Source organism: Amblyomma americanum, chromosome 1, assembly GCF_052857255.1.
Source record: "Amblyomma americanum isolate KBUSLIRL-KWMA chromosome 1, ASM5285725v1, whole genome shotgun sequence".
NCBI classification, from domain to species: Eukaryota; Metazoa; Arthropoda; class Arachnida; order Ixodida; family Ixodidae; genus Amblyomma; species Amblyomma americanum.
Window position 1 is genome coordinate 473,109,793 of NC_135497.1, and position 19,162 is coordinate 473,128,954.

At 43.9% G+C, this 19,162-nt stretch overlaps 1 protein-coding gene across 1 annotated transcript in view; it reads right to left on the reverse strand.

Moving 5' to 3' along the window:
- The window catches only part of LOC144126326 (uncharacterized), a 96,192-nt gene that overhangs the window by 66,711 nt on the left and 10,319 nt on the right, over positions 1-19,162 (reverse strand). The window contains exons 3-4 of the mRNA XM_077660405.1: positions 15,200-15,375; positions 1,734-1,884 (exon numbers count right to left, since the gene is read on the reverse strand). Of these exons, the coding sequence (XP_077516531.1) occupies positions 1,734-1,884; positions 15,200-15,375 (327 nt within the window). The remainder of the gene's footprint in view (positions 1-1,733; positions 1,885-15,199; positions 15,376-19,162) is intronic.

Consider the following 19,162-nt stretch of genomic DNA (forward strand, 5'->3'; position numbering starts at 1 on the left):
CGCTCGACGCCATGCGGCCGCACGTCACTGACGAGGAAAATCTTCCATAATGCGATACAGCGCGAATAAAGACGGGGACGAAGCGAGACAAGACACCACAGCGCTGCGGTGGTGTCTGTGGTGTCTGTGGTGTCTTGTCTCGCTTCGTCCCCGTCTTTATTCGCGCTGTATCGCATTATGGAAAATCACCAACTAGCCCGATCTGCCACTCTTGCGAGGAAAATCTTGACGTCGCTATCTATCTCCAGCGCCGAAGAAGCTCGACAGCTCGCCTGCCTACGGATCCAGGACCAGCAGCGTACCGACAGCCGACACTACAACCTGCGACGACGCTTCGTCGAGTACCAGCCCGGCGACCGTGTTTGGGTATGGACCCCGATACGCCGACGAGGACTCAGTGAGAAACTATTGCGACGCTATTTCGGAGCTTACAAGGTCATTCGACGTATTGGCTCACTGGACTATGAGGTCGTGCCAGACGGTATTTCGAATTCACAGCGGCGCCGCGCACGATCTGAAGTGGTCCACGTGGTGCGCCTTAAACCCTTTTACGGACGCTGACGAACTTCCTTACTTTTGTTGTTTTCTTTGCTACGAGGGCATTTCTTTATTTCGTTTGTTTGCAGCATCCGGTCGATGCTTTTCAAGAGGAGGGGTAATGACACAAGCATTTATCTTTATCGGGCGACCACGTTTCGCCGCCTAACAAGTGTTATCGCACAGCGCGGGACACGCCTGCATCTATCCGAAGTTTTTGGCAAGTCATCGATGCTTCTATTCTCTGTCTGTTGTAGACGAACTTAATGTTATCTGATTTCATCGCCTGACGCGAATGGTGTGGAACTTTGTGGAAGGCACGCGGGTCCCAACGATTAGTCTGGAACATTCGACGACTGCTATATAACAGCCGACGCGCTTGACCCGCGGATCAGATTTTCGACGATCGCCGACCGTGCTCGCCGCTACCGTTGTGCTGTAAGTGTAGCCTCTTTTGTGGGCACAGGTTCGCCCAATAAAAGTTAGTTTTGTCTTTCACAGTATTGCTACTGTGTTCTTCAACGTCACCACCACGTGACACTATAAACAGGCGTTGAGTAGCATTCGAGTGATCGTGCCTCCTGCGTGATAGTGTTTGTTTTTGGAATTTTTTCCTGACTTTATGAAGGAATAAGGAAGCTACGCACTCCTTATAGCTATCTTCCGGTATTTTCTCATAAGGCTGTTCCACACTTTGATTCCGCAATGGAGGCACGACAGCTGAGGTTTCCTCCGAGGCAAACGCTTTCTTGCAGGGGTTCTTTATATTCTGCGCTTTTCTCTATCACCTCATTGATGGTATGGATATTGTCTATTGTCGAGTATCATTTAAGAAAGCTTGCCTGATCATTTGGTGGGTTGAAGATTAAGGTTGTCATGATTATATTTGCGATTACCTTAGTAAATACCTTGAGGCAACGCACAGTAAGCAGTCAGGTCTGAAAGTTTTGAAGTCCTTGGCGTCTACTTTCTTATGGGATTAAGATTATGTTTCATTATGCATTATGATTATGGATTAAAACGTCTCCTTTCTTATGAATTATATGTAGGTAGAGGACGCCAAATTAGCAGTTTCGACGTTTGGCCCTCCTGCTGCTTATATATTTTATATTCATGTACTGTGGTGTAAAGATGAAATAAAAGTTCATGTTCGAATTATAACTGCTGTTTCCTCATCAGGTTGTCTAAGTGCGCACCTTGGATAGCCGGTCGCACGATGCTGTTTGCAGCCTTCACCAGGGAATGCTGAGGTACTTGCGCCTGATGTCGCGGCCTTTCGTGGCTCTTGCTCGTGTGGGATCTCTCTGGAACGACGCTCGAGGTTCCCGTTGCAGAGTGGCGTCTGTCCTGCACCGCAACGCGCACATCATGAATGCAGGATGACTGAGGCAAATTCTGCGCGCAAGCAAGACTTTGGCGAAAAGGCAGCTTTTCCCAATGCCTCCGGTACCCACGACACAGCGGTAAGAGAAAACTGAGGAGAAATTGATGTTGGCTTGCATCGATGCTCGTCAGCTCCTGAACATAAGAAAGGTAATGCTTACACAAAACAAAGCTCTTCTAAGTTTCAAAAAATCAAGAACCAAAATACAGGTATCGCTCCTACAGCCATATCTCGCAAGTAAAAGTGCGATAATAATGTTCCCGGAAAACAGCGCGCATTTGTGAAGCTGACGAGCGCGCATGAAGATTACGCGCTTTAATGTTAAATTTTATTATTGGTTTTCAAATGCTGGTGCCTTTTTGTCGCACAGTTTTGTCGCACATGGAAGATGGAAAAAGGCAACATGAACGTTGGAAGCCAAATAAAGCTATGCTCGGCAGCGCAACAAGCGGCCAGATGAGTTGGGATGGTTTGGTGCTTCTCGGCAAGGCGCTGTGCGTGCGGGCGTTATCACACTTTAGATGCGTTTCGACTGACAAGTTCGAAGCAGAAGAGGAACTTAAAGAACCCCTCTAAGAGCTCCTGGAACCAAGTTCATGCCTTGGCACAGATTTGCGACGAATAAAGCACGTATGGCTAGTAATTTTGGACGAGCCAAGTTAGCCAAGTAGCACTGATCGGAGTGTTGGCCTCGGCAACGTGCCAATCAAAAGATGCTGGGCTGCATAACGTGTTCTACGGGGACTATTATTACACATTTGAAATATTCCCTCAGCACCACTCTCTACTAATCAGTCATGACGGTGGCTCGGAACTGGCAACTGCCACACTGGTAGCTTGGCTTGCTGCCGAAGCCACCCACTCCTCGGCGCTCGGCCTATCCTGCCAGACTGGCAGCCTCAGCTCTCAAAAGCATAGCAAGCTCTATGTATTTGAGGTCGCTGAAGTGCAGATAGGAGTTGCTTGTGAGAACTTTGTTGTGGGGATGGGAAGTTTATCCATTTTAACACTACTGCAAACGCAAAAGAAGCGACGGTAGCTGCGGCTAATAGATGCCTTCAACGTCCGGCAGGCGGTAGTTTTCGTTTCGGCTGCTAACTGTCCGTGAAGGCTGCCGGGAGCATTCAAGTAGCTTATGTTAGGGGTGAGTTTACATCTCTTTCCGGGAACATAATACGAGAGTCCCGCTGATTGAAGCAGAGAGGCGGTGAATGCAGTTTCAACTTCGAACCCAGGCCACCGTCACGGCAGTGCTTGCATTGCCGCGCTGTCCATCGCGTGAGTTCCTTCAGTCTATTCGGCGCCAGACAAGTGGCAGCAAAGGCATTTATTGAGGAACTTCCGAAATTTACGAGGGAAACATTTTAATAATCTTGTCCTGAGTGACCATATAAAAATACTCCAAAGATTGTTTTCCCCCAAAATGGCTTCTCGCACATCATGAAAATAATTTTGGTTTCTGTTTGGTTTTTGTACGAATAAGGTTTATATAAATTTGTGAAAATGTGGCGTACACACTCGACACTTTTCACAAAAGGCGCTGTATGGTTACAGAACACAGGAATTTATTTATGACCAACAGTTTGGAGTTGATAGTTGTGCGGGAGTGGGTCACTTATTCCCAGAATTATTTATTGGACTTTTCGCATCAATTAACCTTCAGGATTTTGTGCTGCACGCCTTAAAGTTTTGCTTCAAGATGGGGGAGAACTGGCGGCCGCTCACTGGTCTAAATACGACTTTTTCAACAATTCTTCATCGCATGCACAAAAATCCTTGCGTTTGTCTTTGCTTGGATAGCTGACATAAAAGAGCATCAGAATGGTGCCTATAATATTGAACGTGCACGGTGCTGGGCGCCGTGACGTAAGTGCTTAAATCGCAGCGCTGTCCATCGCGTGAGTTCATTCAGTTACTATTATAGCTAGCCTCTAGCTAGAATTATAGTCAGAAAGGGTGCGACGGCCGAAAGTAGTTGTCAATGCTACCACACAATTCTTACTCCACAGCGAGACTTGCATAATGAGAGAAACTTGGAGATCGTAAAATGCGACACATAGCTTTTGTAGATCGAGAGTCAAGTTTCTGGACTGTAATAATTCGCAAAAGAGTGCAGATTACCTTTATTGCAATCAGACACACCCTCTACTTTTTGTGAACAACCATGCCGTGCATATACTTATTCTATAGCTCCGAAATATAAGAGACACGGTTCTGGCTTAAAGCAAACAATGCGGAACTGCCTCCTGCATATCATACAGCTATTCCTTCATGATTTCGCTTTTTCTCGCTTGTAAAACTAGCATAGTAAAATAGACACCATGCGCAGTCAAGGGGCGAGTGCATGGGTCCAGCTGACTTGTGATGCGCACCAAAGGCACCCTACGGCAGAGGTGGTCTAATCGTTTGAATGTCGGTCCAGCATGCGGGAGGTGCGGTGTTCGATCGCACAGTTCCTCAATTACCCGCCGGAGATACAAAGGGTATAAGCCTTCCCCTTGCATGCTGCTCGGCTTGTTTTAAGTCAGCTACTTCATAAAAGGTTTTCTGACTCATTCTTAAGTAGTTGAAAAACACCTTGTGACATGGCGCGCCTCCCTACAGGCACACTTGCGCCAGAAAAAAATATTCATCTTCATATCTGCACTCTGCAGCTTCTCTTCCGACTTGGGCTACTCCCCTAAGAACACCTTAGATAACAGAGTGCGGCGGCTATTAAAAAAAAAGGCACCTTGACTCTTACCACCCTCCGATTCTAACCTGAAGCTCAGGTTTTGTATTCGCCGATGAAGAAATAGACACGGGTAATGGCGAGTCACGCCTTTGCAGAAAGTGCCATTTTTGTCAGTTTTTAAAAGAGTATTCTGCCTTTCAGGCAAAAACCAACAAGGCGCCTGGACAAGCTTTCTTACACCAAGTGACTAGTTTATCTTTGGTTTAAAAAAAAATTCTCCAGTCATCTGAAGTTCCTCCGAAAGTTCAAAGATTCCCTACTGCTCGCGCAGGTTCGGTATGTAAAATCATCATTAAGACTTTTTTAGTGTAGATTATTTCTCGGATTGTCTTGTTTCTTCTATTTTGTTTGTGTACTTAATTCTAAGCCGAAGCGATGGCGCGGTACTTATCTCGCTCGGCTGCTGACGCCAAAGATGCGGGTTCGATTCGATCCCGGTCGCGGCCGTAGATTTTCGATGGAGGCGAAATTCTAGACGACCGTGTACTGTGCGATACCTGTGCACGTTAAAGAACCCCAGGTGGTCGACATTTTTTGACTCCTTCCCTATCGTGTCCTTCATATCCTGAGTTGGATTGGGACGCATTACCCCGCTAAACTTAAAAAAACCTCTTAGCTGTCTTTTCAGTGTCAACTGCTTTAAAGTTCTAAACAACAGTGTCACCATCTCATAAAACGTTCTGCATTACTCATCTTGAGAGCCTCGTATTAGCTTGCCAGAGCCGTCCCCGGACTCAGAATACCCTGGCGACGAGGCAAATGAGGCTTATTTTATCAGGCGGTAGTTGAATGTCTCGCCCAGTCACATATCCTGTCCGCGCGAATTATTCCGTTGCTATAATGTCGAGTGTGTCCAGCATAGGCTTCAATAGTAAAGGTCTTCAACTGCAGTCACCGCCGGCACGTTCATTCCAGCCACGTGATTGTTATTCCAGACTTCACCTTGTTTGTCACGACCTAGCGACGATTGAAAGCAGGGAGCATAGCAGGCGGGCACGGCATCATTCCAACTGCTGCGACTGAAGCTCCACTGTTCGGCAGCATACAAGACCAGCGTCTCGAGTGTGCCGGAATGCCATGTCTCTCACAGTAAATGAAAGAAGAAAGGAATAAAAAGCCTTGTGCCCAAGAGGTCCCTCAAAATGGGTTCCACGGTAAAACGTGCAAAATGCGCAGTTCAACGCTCAAGTAACCGGCAATAGCTGCCTCGAGCAGACGCGCCCCCGTCTCACCGTCCGAGTGGAGCGAGCCGAATCTCGGGGCTGGAATTGACGTATAGCCAGCCGTAAGATAAAACATAATGGCACCACAAACAGTACACAGAAGCATCGAGTGCATCCAAACACTTTAATTTAAAAGTTCTTGCTTAGAATTCGTAAACCTCTCCTTCCATTTAAAACAGCACAGACAAAATATTTTTGGGTCTCAGTTCATGTCGCTTGGAAGAGGACTATGGACAAGTAACTATAAATTTAGTTGATAACAGCAAATAGGAGCGTGAAATAATAATTACAGAATATTTTCTACCGGAAGTCTTGGTCTCGGCTGTAGACACCTCAGGAAAAACCTTGACGTAACGGTTCTTTGTTTGCGTGTGATGCTTTGTCTTTACCCCTTTAAACGCGGTGGAGTCATTTCGAGAGCTCGAAAGTTATTGGTCGTTAAGGCGCTCCCTTGTAAAGCTTGGTTGATCGGAAAATGAGCAACGCGTCAAATTTGTGCAGGGCATTATCAGCTCCCCTGGTGAGTGAGTCAATAGAATGCCTTCTTCTGCAAGTAAGCTTTAAACTGTTAAAACATTTCTAACACATTTAGGCTCAGTTTTAACGAGCTTCACTGCAAACACGTTGTGAGCATACTGCGGCATCACCTGGAGCACTGGGCCGTTTAAAAGGAAGTACTCTGTTTACTCAGTCGAATCTAGGAGTCTTGGCGACTGTCTCAGCCGTGCCCACCACTGCTCTTAGCAGCATGGGCGGCACCGCTGCAGCCGCTTTTCAATGTTGTCAGTGACTCGCAACAGATATCTTTCGGCTCATGAATCCGAAACCCAGATAAAGTCAAGAAGAAATTCAAGAATAAATTATTTATTTGTCACATGAACACATGTCTCCATACCTCGCAGTAAACCCACAAGCACCTTAGTGAAGTCATTTTTAAATCATCAAATACGAAAATATCGCATTTAGACATGCTTTTTGATGAGTTTGCATTGTCTTTCGAGCTCTCTTATTGATTTATTTGTGACCAATATCTCCGAAGCCGATATTAAATGAGGAGCATTCTCTTCAGATATCCCCGACCACCTCCCTACATTTTTCTGCTCAAATGCACACGTACGCAACAAAGAACCCTAACAAACAGTAATTGTACAATATTTAGCAAAGTGGAATATTTCTGTACTTTGTGATAAAACTGAGGAAAATTCTAAAATAGCGTGTTTGAAAATGAGCATAGAATCATCGCCAAGGCGAGTTTCTAGGCATTCTGGGACTAATATATGAAGCGAGTTCCCCAGCAGTGCACGTTAAGAGAAAAACAAAAATATTCGTAAGCCATGGCTTACACTTGAACTCAGCACAAGAATAAGGCAGAAAAGCTTCTTATTTCGCCAATTCATCAAGACTAAAGACCCAATGCACATAAGAGACTTCAAAACATACAGCAATCGTATTAATTAGGATCTTTGAAGGGCAAAGCATGAATACTACACAAGCATTTTTGCTTCGCCATCAAGTTTCTATGATCTCGTGTGGATCAAGCAACTTCCTGATAAATTACAACAGTCGGCGAAGCAACGTTCATAAACAACAGACAAAAGATGTAGAATTGGCCGCAGAGCGATTACATGAAGAATTTAATAAGTATTTTGTAGAGGTAGAACATCCGCCTCGCGTGCAGGAGGACAGGGGTTCAAATCCTGGTGCCGCGCAATTCTCCACCGGGTTAAAAAAAAAAACCGCGTGTCGATGGAATTGCATAACCAGGCCTGGAGTGCGGCCTTATCTCGGTGACCAGAACCGACAACGCACTCTCTCACCAGAACAGGATTTGGCCACCCTGGTCTAGTACTTGGCCACAACCTTCTATGATCAAACCAATTAACCCTCGGCCCTCAGTCCCCAGCGGCTGCAGAGCAACTGACCACGGCGGCGGTCAGACCTGTGACGCAGCGGAGGGTGCTAAGAATCTCTGGCTCCGGACAGGCCGCCATTGGAATCTGAACCTGGCAACGTTTAACGCTAGAACTTTAGCTAGTGAGGCTAGCCTAGCAGTGCTGTTCGAGGAACTAGCGGGAATTAAATGGGATGTGATAGGGCTTAGCGAAGTTAGGAGGACAGGTGAGGCGTATACAGTACTAAAGGACGGACACATACTGTGCTATTGCGGGTTAGAGGATAGACGAGAACTAGGTGTGGGTTTCCTCATTAATAAGGATATAGCTGGCAACGTAGAGGAGTTCTACAGTATTAACGAGAGGGTAGCAGCTATAGTAATTAGGCTGAATAGGAGGTACAAGCTGAAAGTGGTGCAGGCCTACGCACCCACATCCAGCCATGATGACCAGGCCGTTGAAAGCTTCTATGAGGACGTAGAATCAGCAATGAATAAAGTAAAATCGCAGTACACTGTACTGATGGGTGACTTCAATGCGAAGGTGGGCAAGAAGCAGGCTGACGACCACGCGGTAGGTGACTATGGGATAGGCTCTAGAAATAGCAGGGGAGAGTTATTAGTCGAATTCGCGGATAGAAATAATTTACGGATCATGAATACCTTCTTCCGCAAACGAGAAAACAGGAAGTGGACCTGGAAGAGCCCCAATGGTGAGATTAAAAATGAAATCGACTTCATACTATGCACTAAACCTGGCATCATTAAGGATGTGGCCGTCCTCGGAAGGGTGCGTTGCAGCGACCATAGAATTGTAAGGTCTAGAATTAGCTTAGTCTTGAAGAGGGAACGGAAGAAGCTAGCGAAGAAGAAGACCATTAACGAGTTAGCCGTAAGAGGGAAAGCACAGGAGTTTAGGATAGCGCTGCAAAACAGATACTCGGCTTTAACTGAGGAAGATGATCTTGATGTTCATTCAATGCACGATAACCTGACATCAATAATTACGGAATGCGTAGTAGAAGTAGGCGGTAGGACAGTTCGAAAAGATACCGGGAAGCTATCTCAGGTGACGAAAGATCTGATTAAGAAGCGTCAAAACATGAAGGCATCTAACACTACCGATAGAATAGAACTAACGGAGCTATCAAAGTTAATAAATAAGCGCAAGGTAGCCGACATAAGGAAGTTTAATATGGAGAGAATTGAGCATGCTATAAAGAACGGAGGTAGCCTAAAAACAGTGAAGAGGAAACTAGGCATAGGTAAAAACCAGATGTATGCATTAAGAGACAAGCAGGGCAATGTCATTAGCAATATGGATAAGATAGTTAACGTAGCCGAAGAGTTCTACACAGACCTGTACAGTAGCCAATGTAATCAGAGCGCTAATGAGAAAGACAGCAGTGCACAGCAATACGTCATCCCGCCAGTTACGAAAGATGAAGTAAAGAAAGCCTTAGAAGCAATGAAAAGGGGAAAAGCAGCTGGGGAGGATCAGGTAACAGCAGATCTGTTGAAGGATGGAGGAGACATCGTGCTAGAGAAACTAGCCACCCTGTATACGCAATGCCTTATGACCTCGACTGTACCAGAAGCTTGGAAGAATGCAAACATTATCTTAATTCATAAGAAGGGAGACGCCAAGGACTTGAAAAATTACAGGCCGATCAGCTTACTATCCGTTGCCTACAAAGTATTTACTAAGGTGATCGCTAATAGAGTCAGGGCAACGTTAGACTTTAATCAACCAAATGATCAGGCAGGCTTTCGTAAAGGATATTCTACAATAGATCATATTCACACTATCAATCAGGTGATAGAGAAATGCGCAGAATATAACCAACCTCTATATATAGCTTTCATTGATTACGAGAAAGCATTCGACTCAGTGGAAACCTCAGCAGTCATACAGGCATTGCGTAATCAGGGGGTAGAAGAGCCTTATGTCAAAATACTGGAAGATATATATAGCAACTGCACAGCTACTATAGTCCTCCATAAAGTCAGCAATAAAATTCCAATAAGGAAGGGCGTCAGGCAAGGAGACACGATCTCGCCAATGCTGTTCACCGCAGGTTTGCAGGAGGTATTTCGAGGCCTGAATTGGGAAGAGTTGGGAATAAGAATAAATGGAGAATACCTAAATAATCTGAGATTTGCTGATGACATTGCCTTGCTGAGTCACTCAGGAGGTGAACGGTGAACTGCAAATCATGATCAACGAGTTAGACAGGCAGAGCAGATCGATGGGTCTAAAAATTAACATGCAGAAAACCAAGGTAATGTTCAACAGCCTAGCAAGGGAACAACAGTTCACAATTGGCAGCGAGAGCCTAGAAATGGTGCCGGAATACGTCTACTTAGGGCAGGTAGTGACAGCTGATCCGGATCATGAGAGGGAGATAACTAGAAGGATAAGAATGGGGTGGAGCGCATATGGCAAATTCTCGCAGATCATGAGTGGCAGTTTACCAATTTCCCTCAAGAGGAAAGTGTACAACAGCATAATCTTACCGGTACTCACCTACGGGGCAGAAACGTGGAGGCTAACGAAAAGAGTTCAGCTTAAGTTAAGGACAACGCAGCGAGCCATGGAAAGAAAAATGATAGGTGTAACGTTAAGAGATCGGAAGCGGGCAGAGTGGGTGAGGGAACAAACACGGGTTAATGACATCCTAGTCGAAATCAAGAGAAAGAAATGGGCTTGGGCAGGGCATGTAATGCGAAGGCAAGATAACCGCTGGTCTTTAAGGGTAACGGAGTGGGTTCCAAGAGAAAGTAAGCGTAGCAGGGGGCGGCAGAAGGTTAGATGGGCGGATGAGATTAAGAAGTTTGCAGGCAAAGGGTGGTTGCAGCTGGCAAAGGATAGGGTTAATTGGAGAGACATGGGAGAGGCCTTTGCCCTGCAGTGGGTGTAATAGGGCTGATGATGATGATGACTAGCATGAACAATCAAGTACCGAACGTGCTGAGCAAAAGAACACTCTATTCTCCTTGATTTTGTTAGAATGAAGCAAACGCAGTAATATTAGAATTAAGGAACAGAAGTACTAGATACATTGATGGATTTTGGGTGAAAGATTTTTTACCTGAAAAAGCTTTTTTCTAAATATGAAATACTTCCTGTGTTCTGTTTTTATAATTACAGGTTGATGTTGCGCTACAAAAGTTTTGTAAATACAAATATTCTTCAGACCCGACATAAAGAAATGTGGTTTGCACCCACCCCGAGAACCTCCTATGATGAGCAATCTTTATCTTTTACATTACCTTCGCTGTTAAACTTATTAGAGCGACAAAATTTTGATCCCTCCAGAAACCAAAATCTCGCATTAAACGTTTTTGTAAAATTATTTAGTTGCTAGACTAGACCAAGCCTTTTTATTCTCCTATTTTATTCACCACTGTTGCCTATGTGTGTTAGTTACTTGTATTATCTTTTTTGCCTGATTGTTTGCCGTCTTGTTTCACTCTGTATTACCCGTTGTTTTGTGATACTTTTTTATTTCTTGTGCATGACTGGCCATCATCTTGCTGTCATGCCAACTTGCAAACGGTAGAGACCTTGTCAAGCTGTACGAGCTTTTAGTCCCGTATTCCTCCTTTTCAAAGGAAATGAAATGATTGATTGATTGATTGGAGTACGTTGCTGACCTTCTTACCCCAGTCATAAGATATATTTTTAATTCGTGCATAGGTGTAGGTGTTTTTCCTTACAAAACTGCAAAATGTGCGTGTCCCTGCTGTACACAAGAAAACGGATAAAATCGAAGAGGTGAATTACAGATCAATATCGATACTACCCGTCGTCTCTAAAGCATTTGAGGAAGTACTGATGAGACAGTTTAATAAAATTCAGAAAAAGCACAGCTTATTAACTGAATCTCAATACGGAAATGTCCTAGCACAGAGTTCACTCTCCTTGAACAAAACGAACATATTATGATGTCGTAAAACAAGGTAAACTGGTACTCGGAATATTTTTATCTTACAAAAGCTTTGGGTTATTTAAAATATTGATATTACTTGAGAAAATGGAACGGTATGGTTTTCGTGGCAAGGCGGGAAGTTTGATAAAATCTTGCCTGCAACATCCTTGCCAAGTATTTCGACTTGATGGGTACTTGGCTCGTTTATCAGTGTTCGCTATTTCTTTTGCGATAACGTTTGTTCATTGTTTTGAAAGTGTGTGCTTTTGTTTCTCTTGGTCCATTCGGCCACCATGTCCGATGTATGATTCAGAGTGTAGGCCTCGTTAAGAGGCTTACTTCGTCTTCCTTATTTTGCCTCATCTCGAGGGCATACTGTATTATTTGGCCAAATTAAATACTACTACTACTACTACTACTACCTATTGTATTCACAACAGAATTCCAGAGGCGTTACTCTGGGTAGCATTCCGTTACCCTTTTCATTCACTCTGTACGTACATCAAAGATATCACTAATATCGCTTTCATAGCTAAATTCAGAATTCGCACATTAACAGGAAACAACTCATAAAACCCATGTGACACCTCGAATTTAATAATGGCTGCGCTTGAAGGCTAGACAAAAAATAACTTTTTTTAAGAATCAATGACTCTAATAGAAAGTGCATCCTGTTCCGAGGGAACGCGAAAATCACGCAAACTCACACTAGTTAATTACATTCAAACCTATCGAAATAGAACCATCATTTAAAACACAGCGTGTCATTTTCCAACAAAATCTTTCTTTACACGCCCATACTAATTACATAGCAACAAAACTGTCATGTATAGTAGGTTCACTATACCGGCATTGCAATGTAGTACCGCGTAGTCATGGTATTAATATAAAATACGCTTTTCCTCTCCCGACTAAACTGTTGCCACATAGTATGGCGATGTACTGCCATAGAAGATATATAAAAGCTTCATGTAATACAGAAAAAGTTTCTCCGAGCTGCGTAAAATATGAATAATCATTATCACACTCTCAAACTGTTCAATAAGTACAACGTTATGCTAATGATACCGACTTATGACTACAGGCTGTGTAGTACCTTCAAATAAGAATTAAAAAAGAAAGCTCCTCTTGTGCAACGCCTATCAAACTTGGAAGAAAACAGTAAGACTCATAACACTCCTCATAACGAAGACTAGAAATTAAATGCATATGAAACAAAATATGGCATGCAGACACTACATAATCAACTACTTAGATACTAAATCACTTACAAGACGATAAAAAATCTCTTCAGAATATCTCTTTCAAAGATTTAAAAGCACATTTCATGACTTGCTCTCATTTTCTTAGTATTTGCCTGTTTGTTTGCTTGCTTTGTGCCCTAGTCACGGTATAGTGCCTATGTTTTCCTTTTTTACTCGCCCATTTCAATCTTCTACAGGATGTGTATCTGTGATCGTTGCATACTGAATGCTGTTCTATGCAGTTCAATTTTTCTGTTTTGAATGATATCACTGACAAACAGTTTATTAGCCTTGATTTACGTTTCAAAAATTTTTTTCAAGACTTCGGTTCTATTTTGAGTTCTGTTGTGCATGCGTAGTTCTTAGTTAGCTATCCCTATTGGCCATTTAGTTTCATGTGCTGCAAAGTTACAAATACCTGTGTTCGCGTATAATAAGAGTTCTTGACCAGAGCTTGGACAGTCAGCTTCGCATTTATACACCGGGTCGCGCAAGTCGCTGAACTGCTGTCACTATCAGACTAATTATGTCTTCCGGACAGAAAACCACGGCCCATTATTCTCTAATTGCGGCTGGCCTGTGCATCTTGCGGCCGCCTTATATGTTGTGTCACACACATGCATATTTGAATAACGTCAACGTTTACACCTAAGTGTGCAAGGACCAGGCTTGATTTGATGGGGCCTAATGGGGAGCAGTCAGGGTATACATGAAGGACGGCAAGGTGGAGTGCTGCCTGTAATTTCGATCAACCTGGTGGTCTGACCAAACGGAGGTCACAACTGTGACGCAGTGGAGAGTGTTAAGAATCTCTGGCTCCAGGCAGACTACCGTTGGAAACCGAACATGACAACATTTAACGCCAGAACCTTGTCCAATTACGCCAGTATAGCCATGCTCTTCCAGGAATTAGCTGGTGTTAAATTGGTTGCCTTGGTGAGGTTAGCAGGATAGGTGTAACGTATACAATGCTAAAGGCCGAGCACGTACTATGTATTCATGGATTTGCGGATTGAGGACAATAAGGTGTGGGTTTGCTGATTAATCAGGATATAGCTTTCAGCAAAGAGCAACTCTACAGTTTTAACGAGAGGGCGGCAGTTATCGTAATTAAGATGAATAGGAGGTAGAATTGGAAGGTAGTACAGGCTAACGCGACTACATGCAGCCATGGTCGCCAGATTGTCGAAAGCTTCCTTGAAGACGTGAAATTGGCGATAAGCAGAGTAAATTATTATACGTTGTATTAATGGGTGACCAGTGCCAAGAAAGGCAAGAAGACCAGACAGTGGGTGACCGTGGCTAAGGCTCTAGAAATATCAGGGTTGACATGTTAGCTGAGTTCGCAGAGAGAAATAACTTATGGGTCAAGAATACTCTCTTTCGCAAACAGGAGACCCGGAAGTAAACGTGTCTTCCGTCCAGCGGACTTAATTGGCGAATTTAGTTGGCGAAAGCGCCGAGGACACCCATGACGTAGAGAGGAGGCAATTTGAGTCAGTGCGGACATGCCCTTTTCGCTTGCGCTTTGAAGCTACGTACATGACGTGTCGTGACACTATGCCAGTTTCGGTTTCTGCGGTTGTCTTACGTGCTTTTTTAAGTATGCGGACTTCTTATTAAGTTTTCTTATTGGCTGTTCAGCGTCATATAATCCAAAGTTACCAATACCCGCGTCCGCATCAATTAACAGAGTTCATGACCACCGCTCGGCCAGTGAGCCTGGTCTTCGTAGACCGGGCCAGCGGATGTGCTCACACTACAATGGATAGTTCGACTACATCTTCCTCACAGTAAAATCCTCTCCCATTATCACTTGTTAATCCTGGCCTGTACTATCTGCGCTCATATCATCCTGATGTAAACCCTCCACTAAACAGAACAACTTAACTGTTCTGATTTACTTCAGTATATAACTGCCCCTGAATTATTTCAAGTGGCTATGTTCCATTAGGTAATAGCCGCAGGGCAACGTTTTTATGTGCAAGGAGATCGAGCCTAATTTAGAGAAAGGATCCTTTAGTTTGACATATTAACACTGCTGATAGACAATTAAGAGAGTCAGGCTTCCGCCGTATATTCAGTCTGGAATAAGTAAAGTATTTTCTTCCTTTTCTACTCTCCAAAGTTTTCTATTGGTCAGCTTCATATGTATATGAAAGAAAAACCGGCACTTAGGCTACTGATCGGGAAATAGACTCGCCCTCTGGCATCTACTTTCGTAGTAGTCAGTAAAGACGGATGTTTTGGTTACCTGTTGTAATGACAGAGCAGAAGAAGCATGCGCAGAGAGCCGGTGGCCCTGGCGCGGCTGCGACGATCCCAGAGCGAGAGGTCCTGCGTCGCTTATGGCCCAACCTCGCCCGCGGCCTCGGCCTAGCATTGAAATGAGCAGGGCGGCATTGAAAGATGGTGGTGCGTCGCCGCCACCTGCGTGATCCATGACCGAATTATTTACGCGTAGAAGTAAAGCGAGACGCCACGAGAAACAGCTCGAACTATATACACTTCTTTCCTCTGAAATTCTCCTCATTAACTTCCAACTGCTTGCTAATTGCTAGTTGCATCGGTGGAAGAAAATTACTGTTGTCTTTACGGCTGGCTCAATGCACAGGGTCGTCGTCCACTCCTACCTTGAAGACGCGAGAGGTGCGCCTGCGCTTTTCAGATTGCCATTGCGTCCAGGACGGCCACATACCGAAGCAAAGAGGACCGGGCGTAGAGAGATATACAGCTGAAGCATCTCCCGGTCGCCCGATTCGCTTTTATGCACACCTGCAAAGGACATACTGACCCTCTGAAGAGCGAAGCCATGCAACTCGCGCGTCCCAGCTAGAAGTGGACAGCCCTGTACAAGCTGTCGAAGCAATTTTATTACCAGATATATATGTTGACAAGAAGAAGGATCCCATGGAAATTGTGTTTCAACATGGCGGGCCCATCAGAAGATTGGGAATACTGTGACCCACTTAACAATGTATTCTACAGTGTGTTCTTATTTCAGGTGTGTGTCTAGTGGGGCGCCTTCTGCCGTGTTTTATGTATTTGAACTTGTATTTTAGCTATTCTTGCCTTTTTATCTTCTAATTGTTTAAGTTATCTGGTTTATAAATACCCGTGTTTCCTCAAACAAATCTCTATTCATGACCTTTAACCAAAAGCGTCTCGGATCCTTTCCCTGCCCGAAAAACATTTCACTAGCGACGACAAGGGACACTTATTCCTAACGCTTAAGCCACTGCGAAATCTTCCTCCCAGTTCCGGAAAGTGTCAAAGCGACGCAGATACTCTTAAGTGTAAATAATAATGTTCTTATAGGCTTCAGTACTCAGTTCTCTAGCACTGCTACCTTTGGCACCTTCATATCGAAGTTTTAGTTGAGTGAAACTGTTTTCTAACCCATTATCGTCTCTACCCGACGAATCGCCAGCATCCAGTAATTATGCCAGGTGGAGCGGGCAAACCTTTAAGGAAGATCATTAGTTAAATCAAGAGATCACTTTTAAGGATACTGGACGCGAGGTATCAGGCAGCGTGTGGAGAGAGACCACCGGCAGGGTTGCGAGCACATTTTTTTTTTAAGAAAAACATGAAAAGCTAACATTTCCTGCTCGCCATGATGTACTTTACAGTGCTTGCAAGCAAGCGTCATTGCACCGAAAACTTGCGCCTTATATTCTAAGAGCCGTAGGCGAATGTTACACCTTGTATGCTGAAAATGGTGCCAACTTTACGAAATATTTAATTTTGCAAGACAAAAAGTATGGTGGGGCAGCCAGAAAAAGAATGTAAACCAATAGGCCCCCGCCTGTGAGAATAAGAAATTGCGTAATAAAAACTCATAATTAAATATCAAAGATGATGTTGAATGGTGTTAATAGTGTGAAATGCATTGCTATTTCTCTACTGCAGTACTTCCAACTTGACATTGCGCTAAAGCCCCATGGCTTTTTTTTTTATAAAATACGTATTCTCTTTCTTACACCGGCCCTAGAGACTCTAATGCTTGTTTAAGAGTAATGTGCTATTGCAAACTCGCAGGATAGACGATAATATATTATTATGCAAGCACAACTTGCGAAGCGTTTCATTACAGTCTTGTTATTGGAACGTCTTCTTTAAGACATTCCGCCTGATGGTCGTTGAGCGTTACTGTTCACAACTCCATACGACGGATGAGCTGTATGCTATTTATATCATCTTTTTTAGGTATCCAGAAGCATCAAAAAACCACTATATGCAACATTCCGCGCAAACTAAACTCTTCGATTGCTTCTTCCAAAAGTCGCGATTACGCCAATCAGTTTCGTGACTCGCATAGTACACGTAATACTTGCTCAATTGTCAATGAGCTCCGGGTCAATCTGCGCAGTTCCGTTTGCCACATAATGGAATGAAATTTTGGCAGCCCTTCTGCATGTTTGCTTGATAAGTTCAATTATTATTTTTCCTCTCAACAGCGCAGCGCCCTCCTCAACAGCCATGGTGCAGTTTTCAGCTTTCTTACTATATTAACCGAACGAGAGCTGAACAGGATTGTTGCAGATATGGAGCACAATAAGAGCACCGGAATGGATGGCCTTACATTGATTACATCTCTGAAAAATATTACGGTTTTGAAAGACACCTTATTAATTTCGTTTAATCGTAATAAACTCGTGGGAGGCACTTAGGGATCTCAACTGCGGGAAGACGAAAGCCGTTTGCGACTCATTTCACTGATTTGAATTTGCCGCGCATGAATTCATTTCACGACAGAGAAGAGCAGCTGGCACGAGTGTGGCAGAGAGATCACGTGACATCGCAAAGTCACGTGACCCAAAATGTTACGGACGGACGCGAGTACGAGCCATTAAAGGCTGTCGCCTTAATATCGATAGTGGGACGATGCTATTCTCGATGAAACATGCGCGGTTCGTCCCGGTTTATAAAGGCAGCAACTAGCATGAGATTGTATCGTCCAACTTCTATCACTTCATGTATTTGGTAAACCTTAGAAATATATCTTGCATGTGTCATAAAGGCATTCTTTCGGAATCATGGGGTGCTACCCAATAAACAATACGAATTTGTTACAGGATCAGACACGCAGCTCTTACTGGAAAATTTGTCAGATAGTCTTCACAGTGACATCTGAAATACCGTATGTTCGGATGTCAGAAAAAGATTTTTGCTACCGTCGACATATCACGGCATATTATGAGAGATGCTTTCTTGCTATAAATTACGTGTGTCTTTATTATTATTAAAAATAAATTATGTTTTCTAATGCTCGCCGATTGAAGCGTTTGGTGCTATGCATAATTTTCAGTGCAGTCGGAAACTGCAGTGCCAGAAGAATCAATCTTATCACGTCTTCTTGTTAGTATAATCATGGATGACTTGGGTTCTGTTGCGATGAAATCTCAAATTTCTCAATAAGCTGAGGACTCGTTGCTAGTATCAAGACACTCAAACCAATCCAAAGCCATTTGTAATCTTCAAGCGGATACGACCAGACTTGTGAACGCTTGGAACCACACATAATAAAAATTATCGCTTTAAAGACCAAGCGCAATTGCTTTCCAAACCCCCGCAAGGTGTCATCGAGTGAAAGTTACATGCTTCTGCGTCCATCCAATTGTAAATATTTTGCTTGCAGCCCAGTGACAAACGTCTCTTGTGTAAGTGTCTTCGCATTCAATTTGATTATCAGTTGCCCTCGAACACACACATGACAGTTATCAGCTAAAAGCTTCAAAGTGCCATATCAATCGACTAAAGATCAAAAGCCTTTTTACCCTCATAATGCCCTCAGATACCGATTGTGTTGCTTTTTAATTTTCGTATGACGTGGAAAAACCGATGTAATCGCATTTTATGCGACATGGCAAAAGTGTATTTTATGCTACCTAAAGTACCTTCAAAAGACGCGGGTTCGATCCCGGCCGTGGTAGTGGAATGTCGGTAGAGACGATATCCTGGAGGCTTGTGTACTGTGCAATGTCAGTGCAAGTTAGAGAACCCCAGGTGGGCGAAATTTCCGGAGCCCTTCACTACGGCGTCCGTCATAGCCTGAGTTGAAGAAGTCGAGAGTTGGACGAAAACTCATCTGGTCGGGGACGATCATAAAAAAACTTAAAAGAAGGACGCCGACCAAAAGTAAAAAAAAAACAAAATAACGTTTCGGCTCCCGTACGGGAGCCTTGTTCACAATGAGAAGGATTAGAAAGTGCAT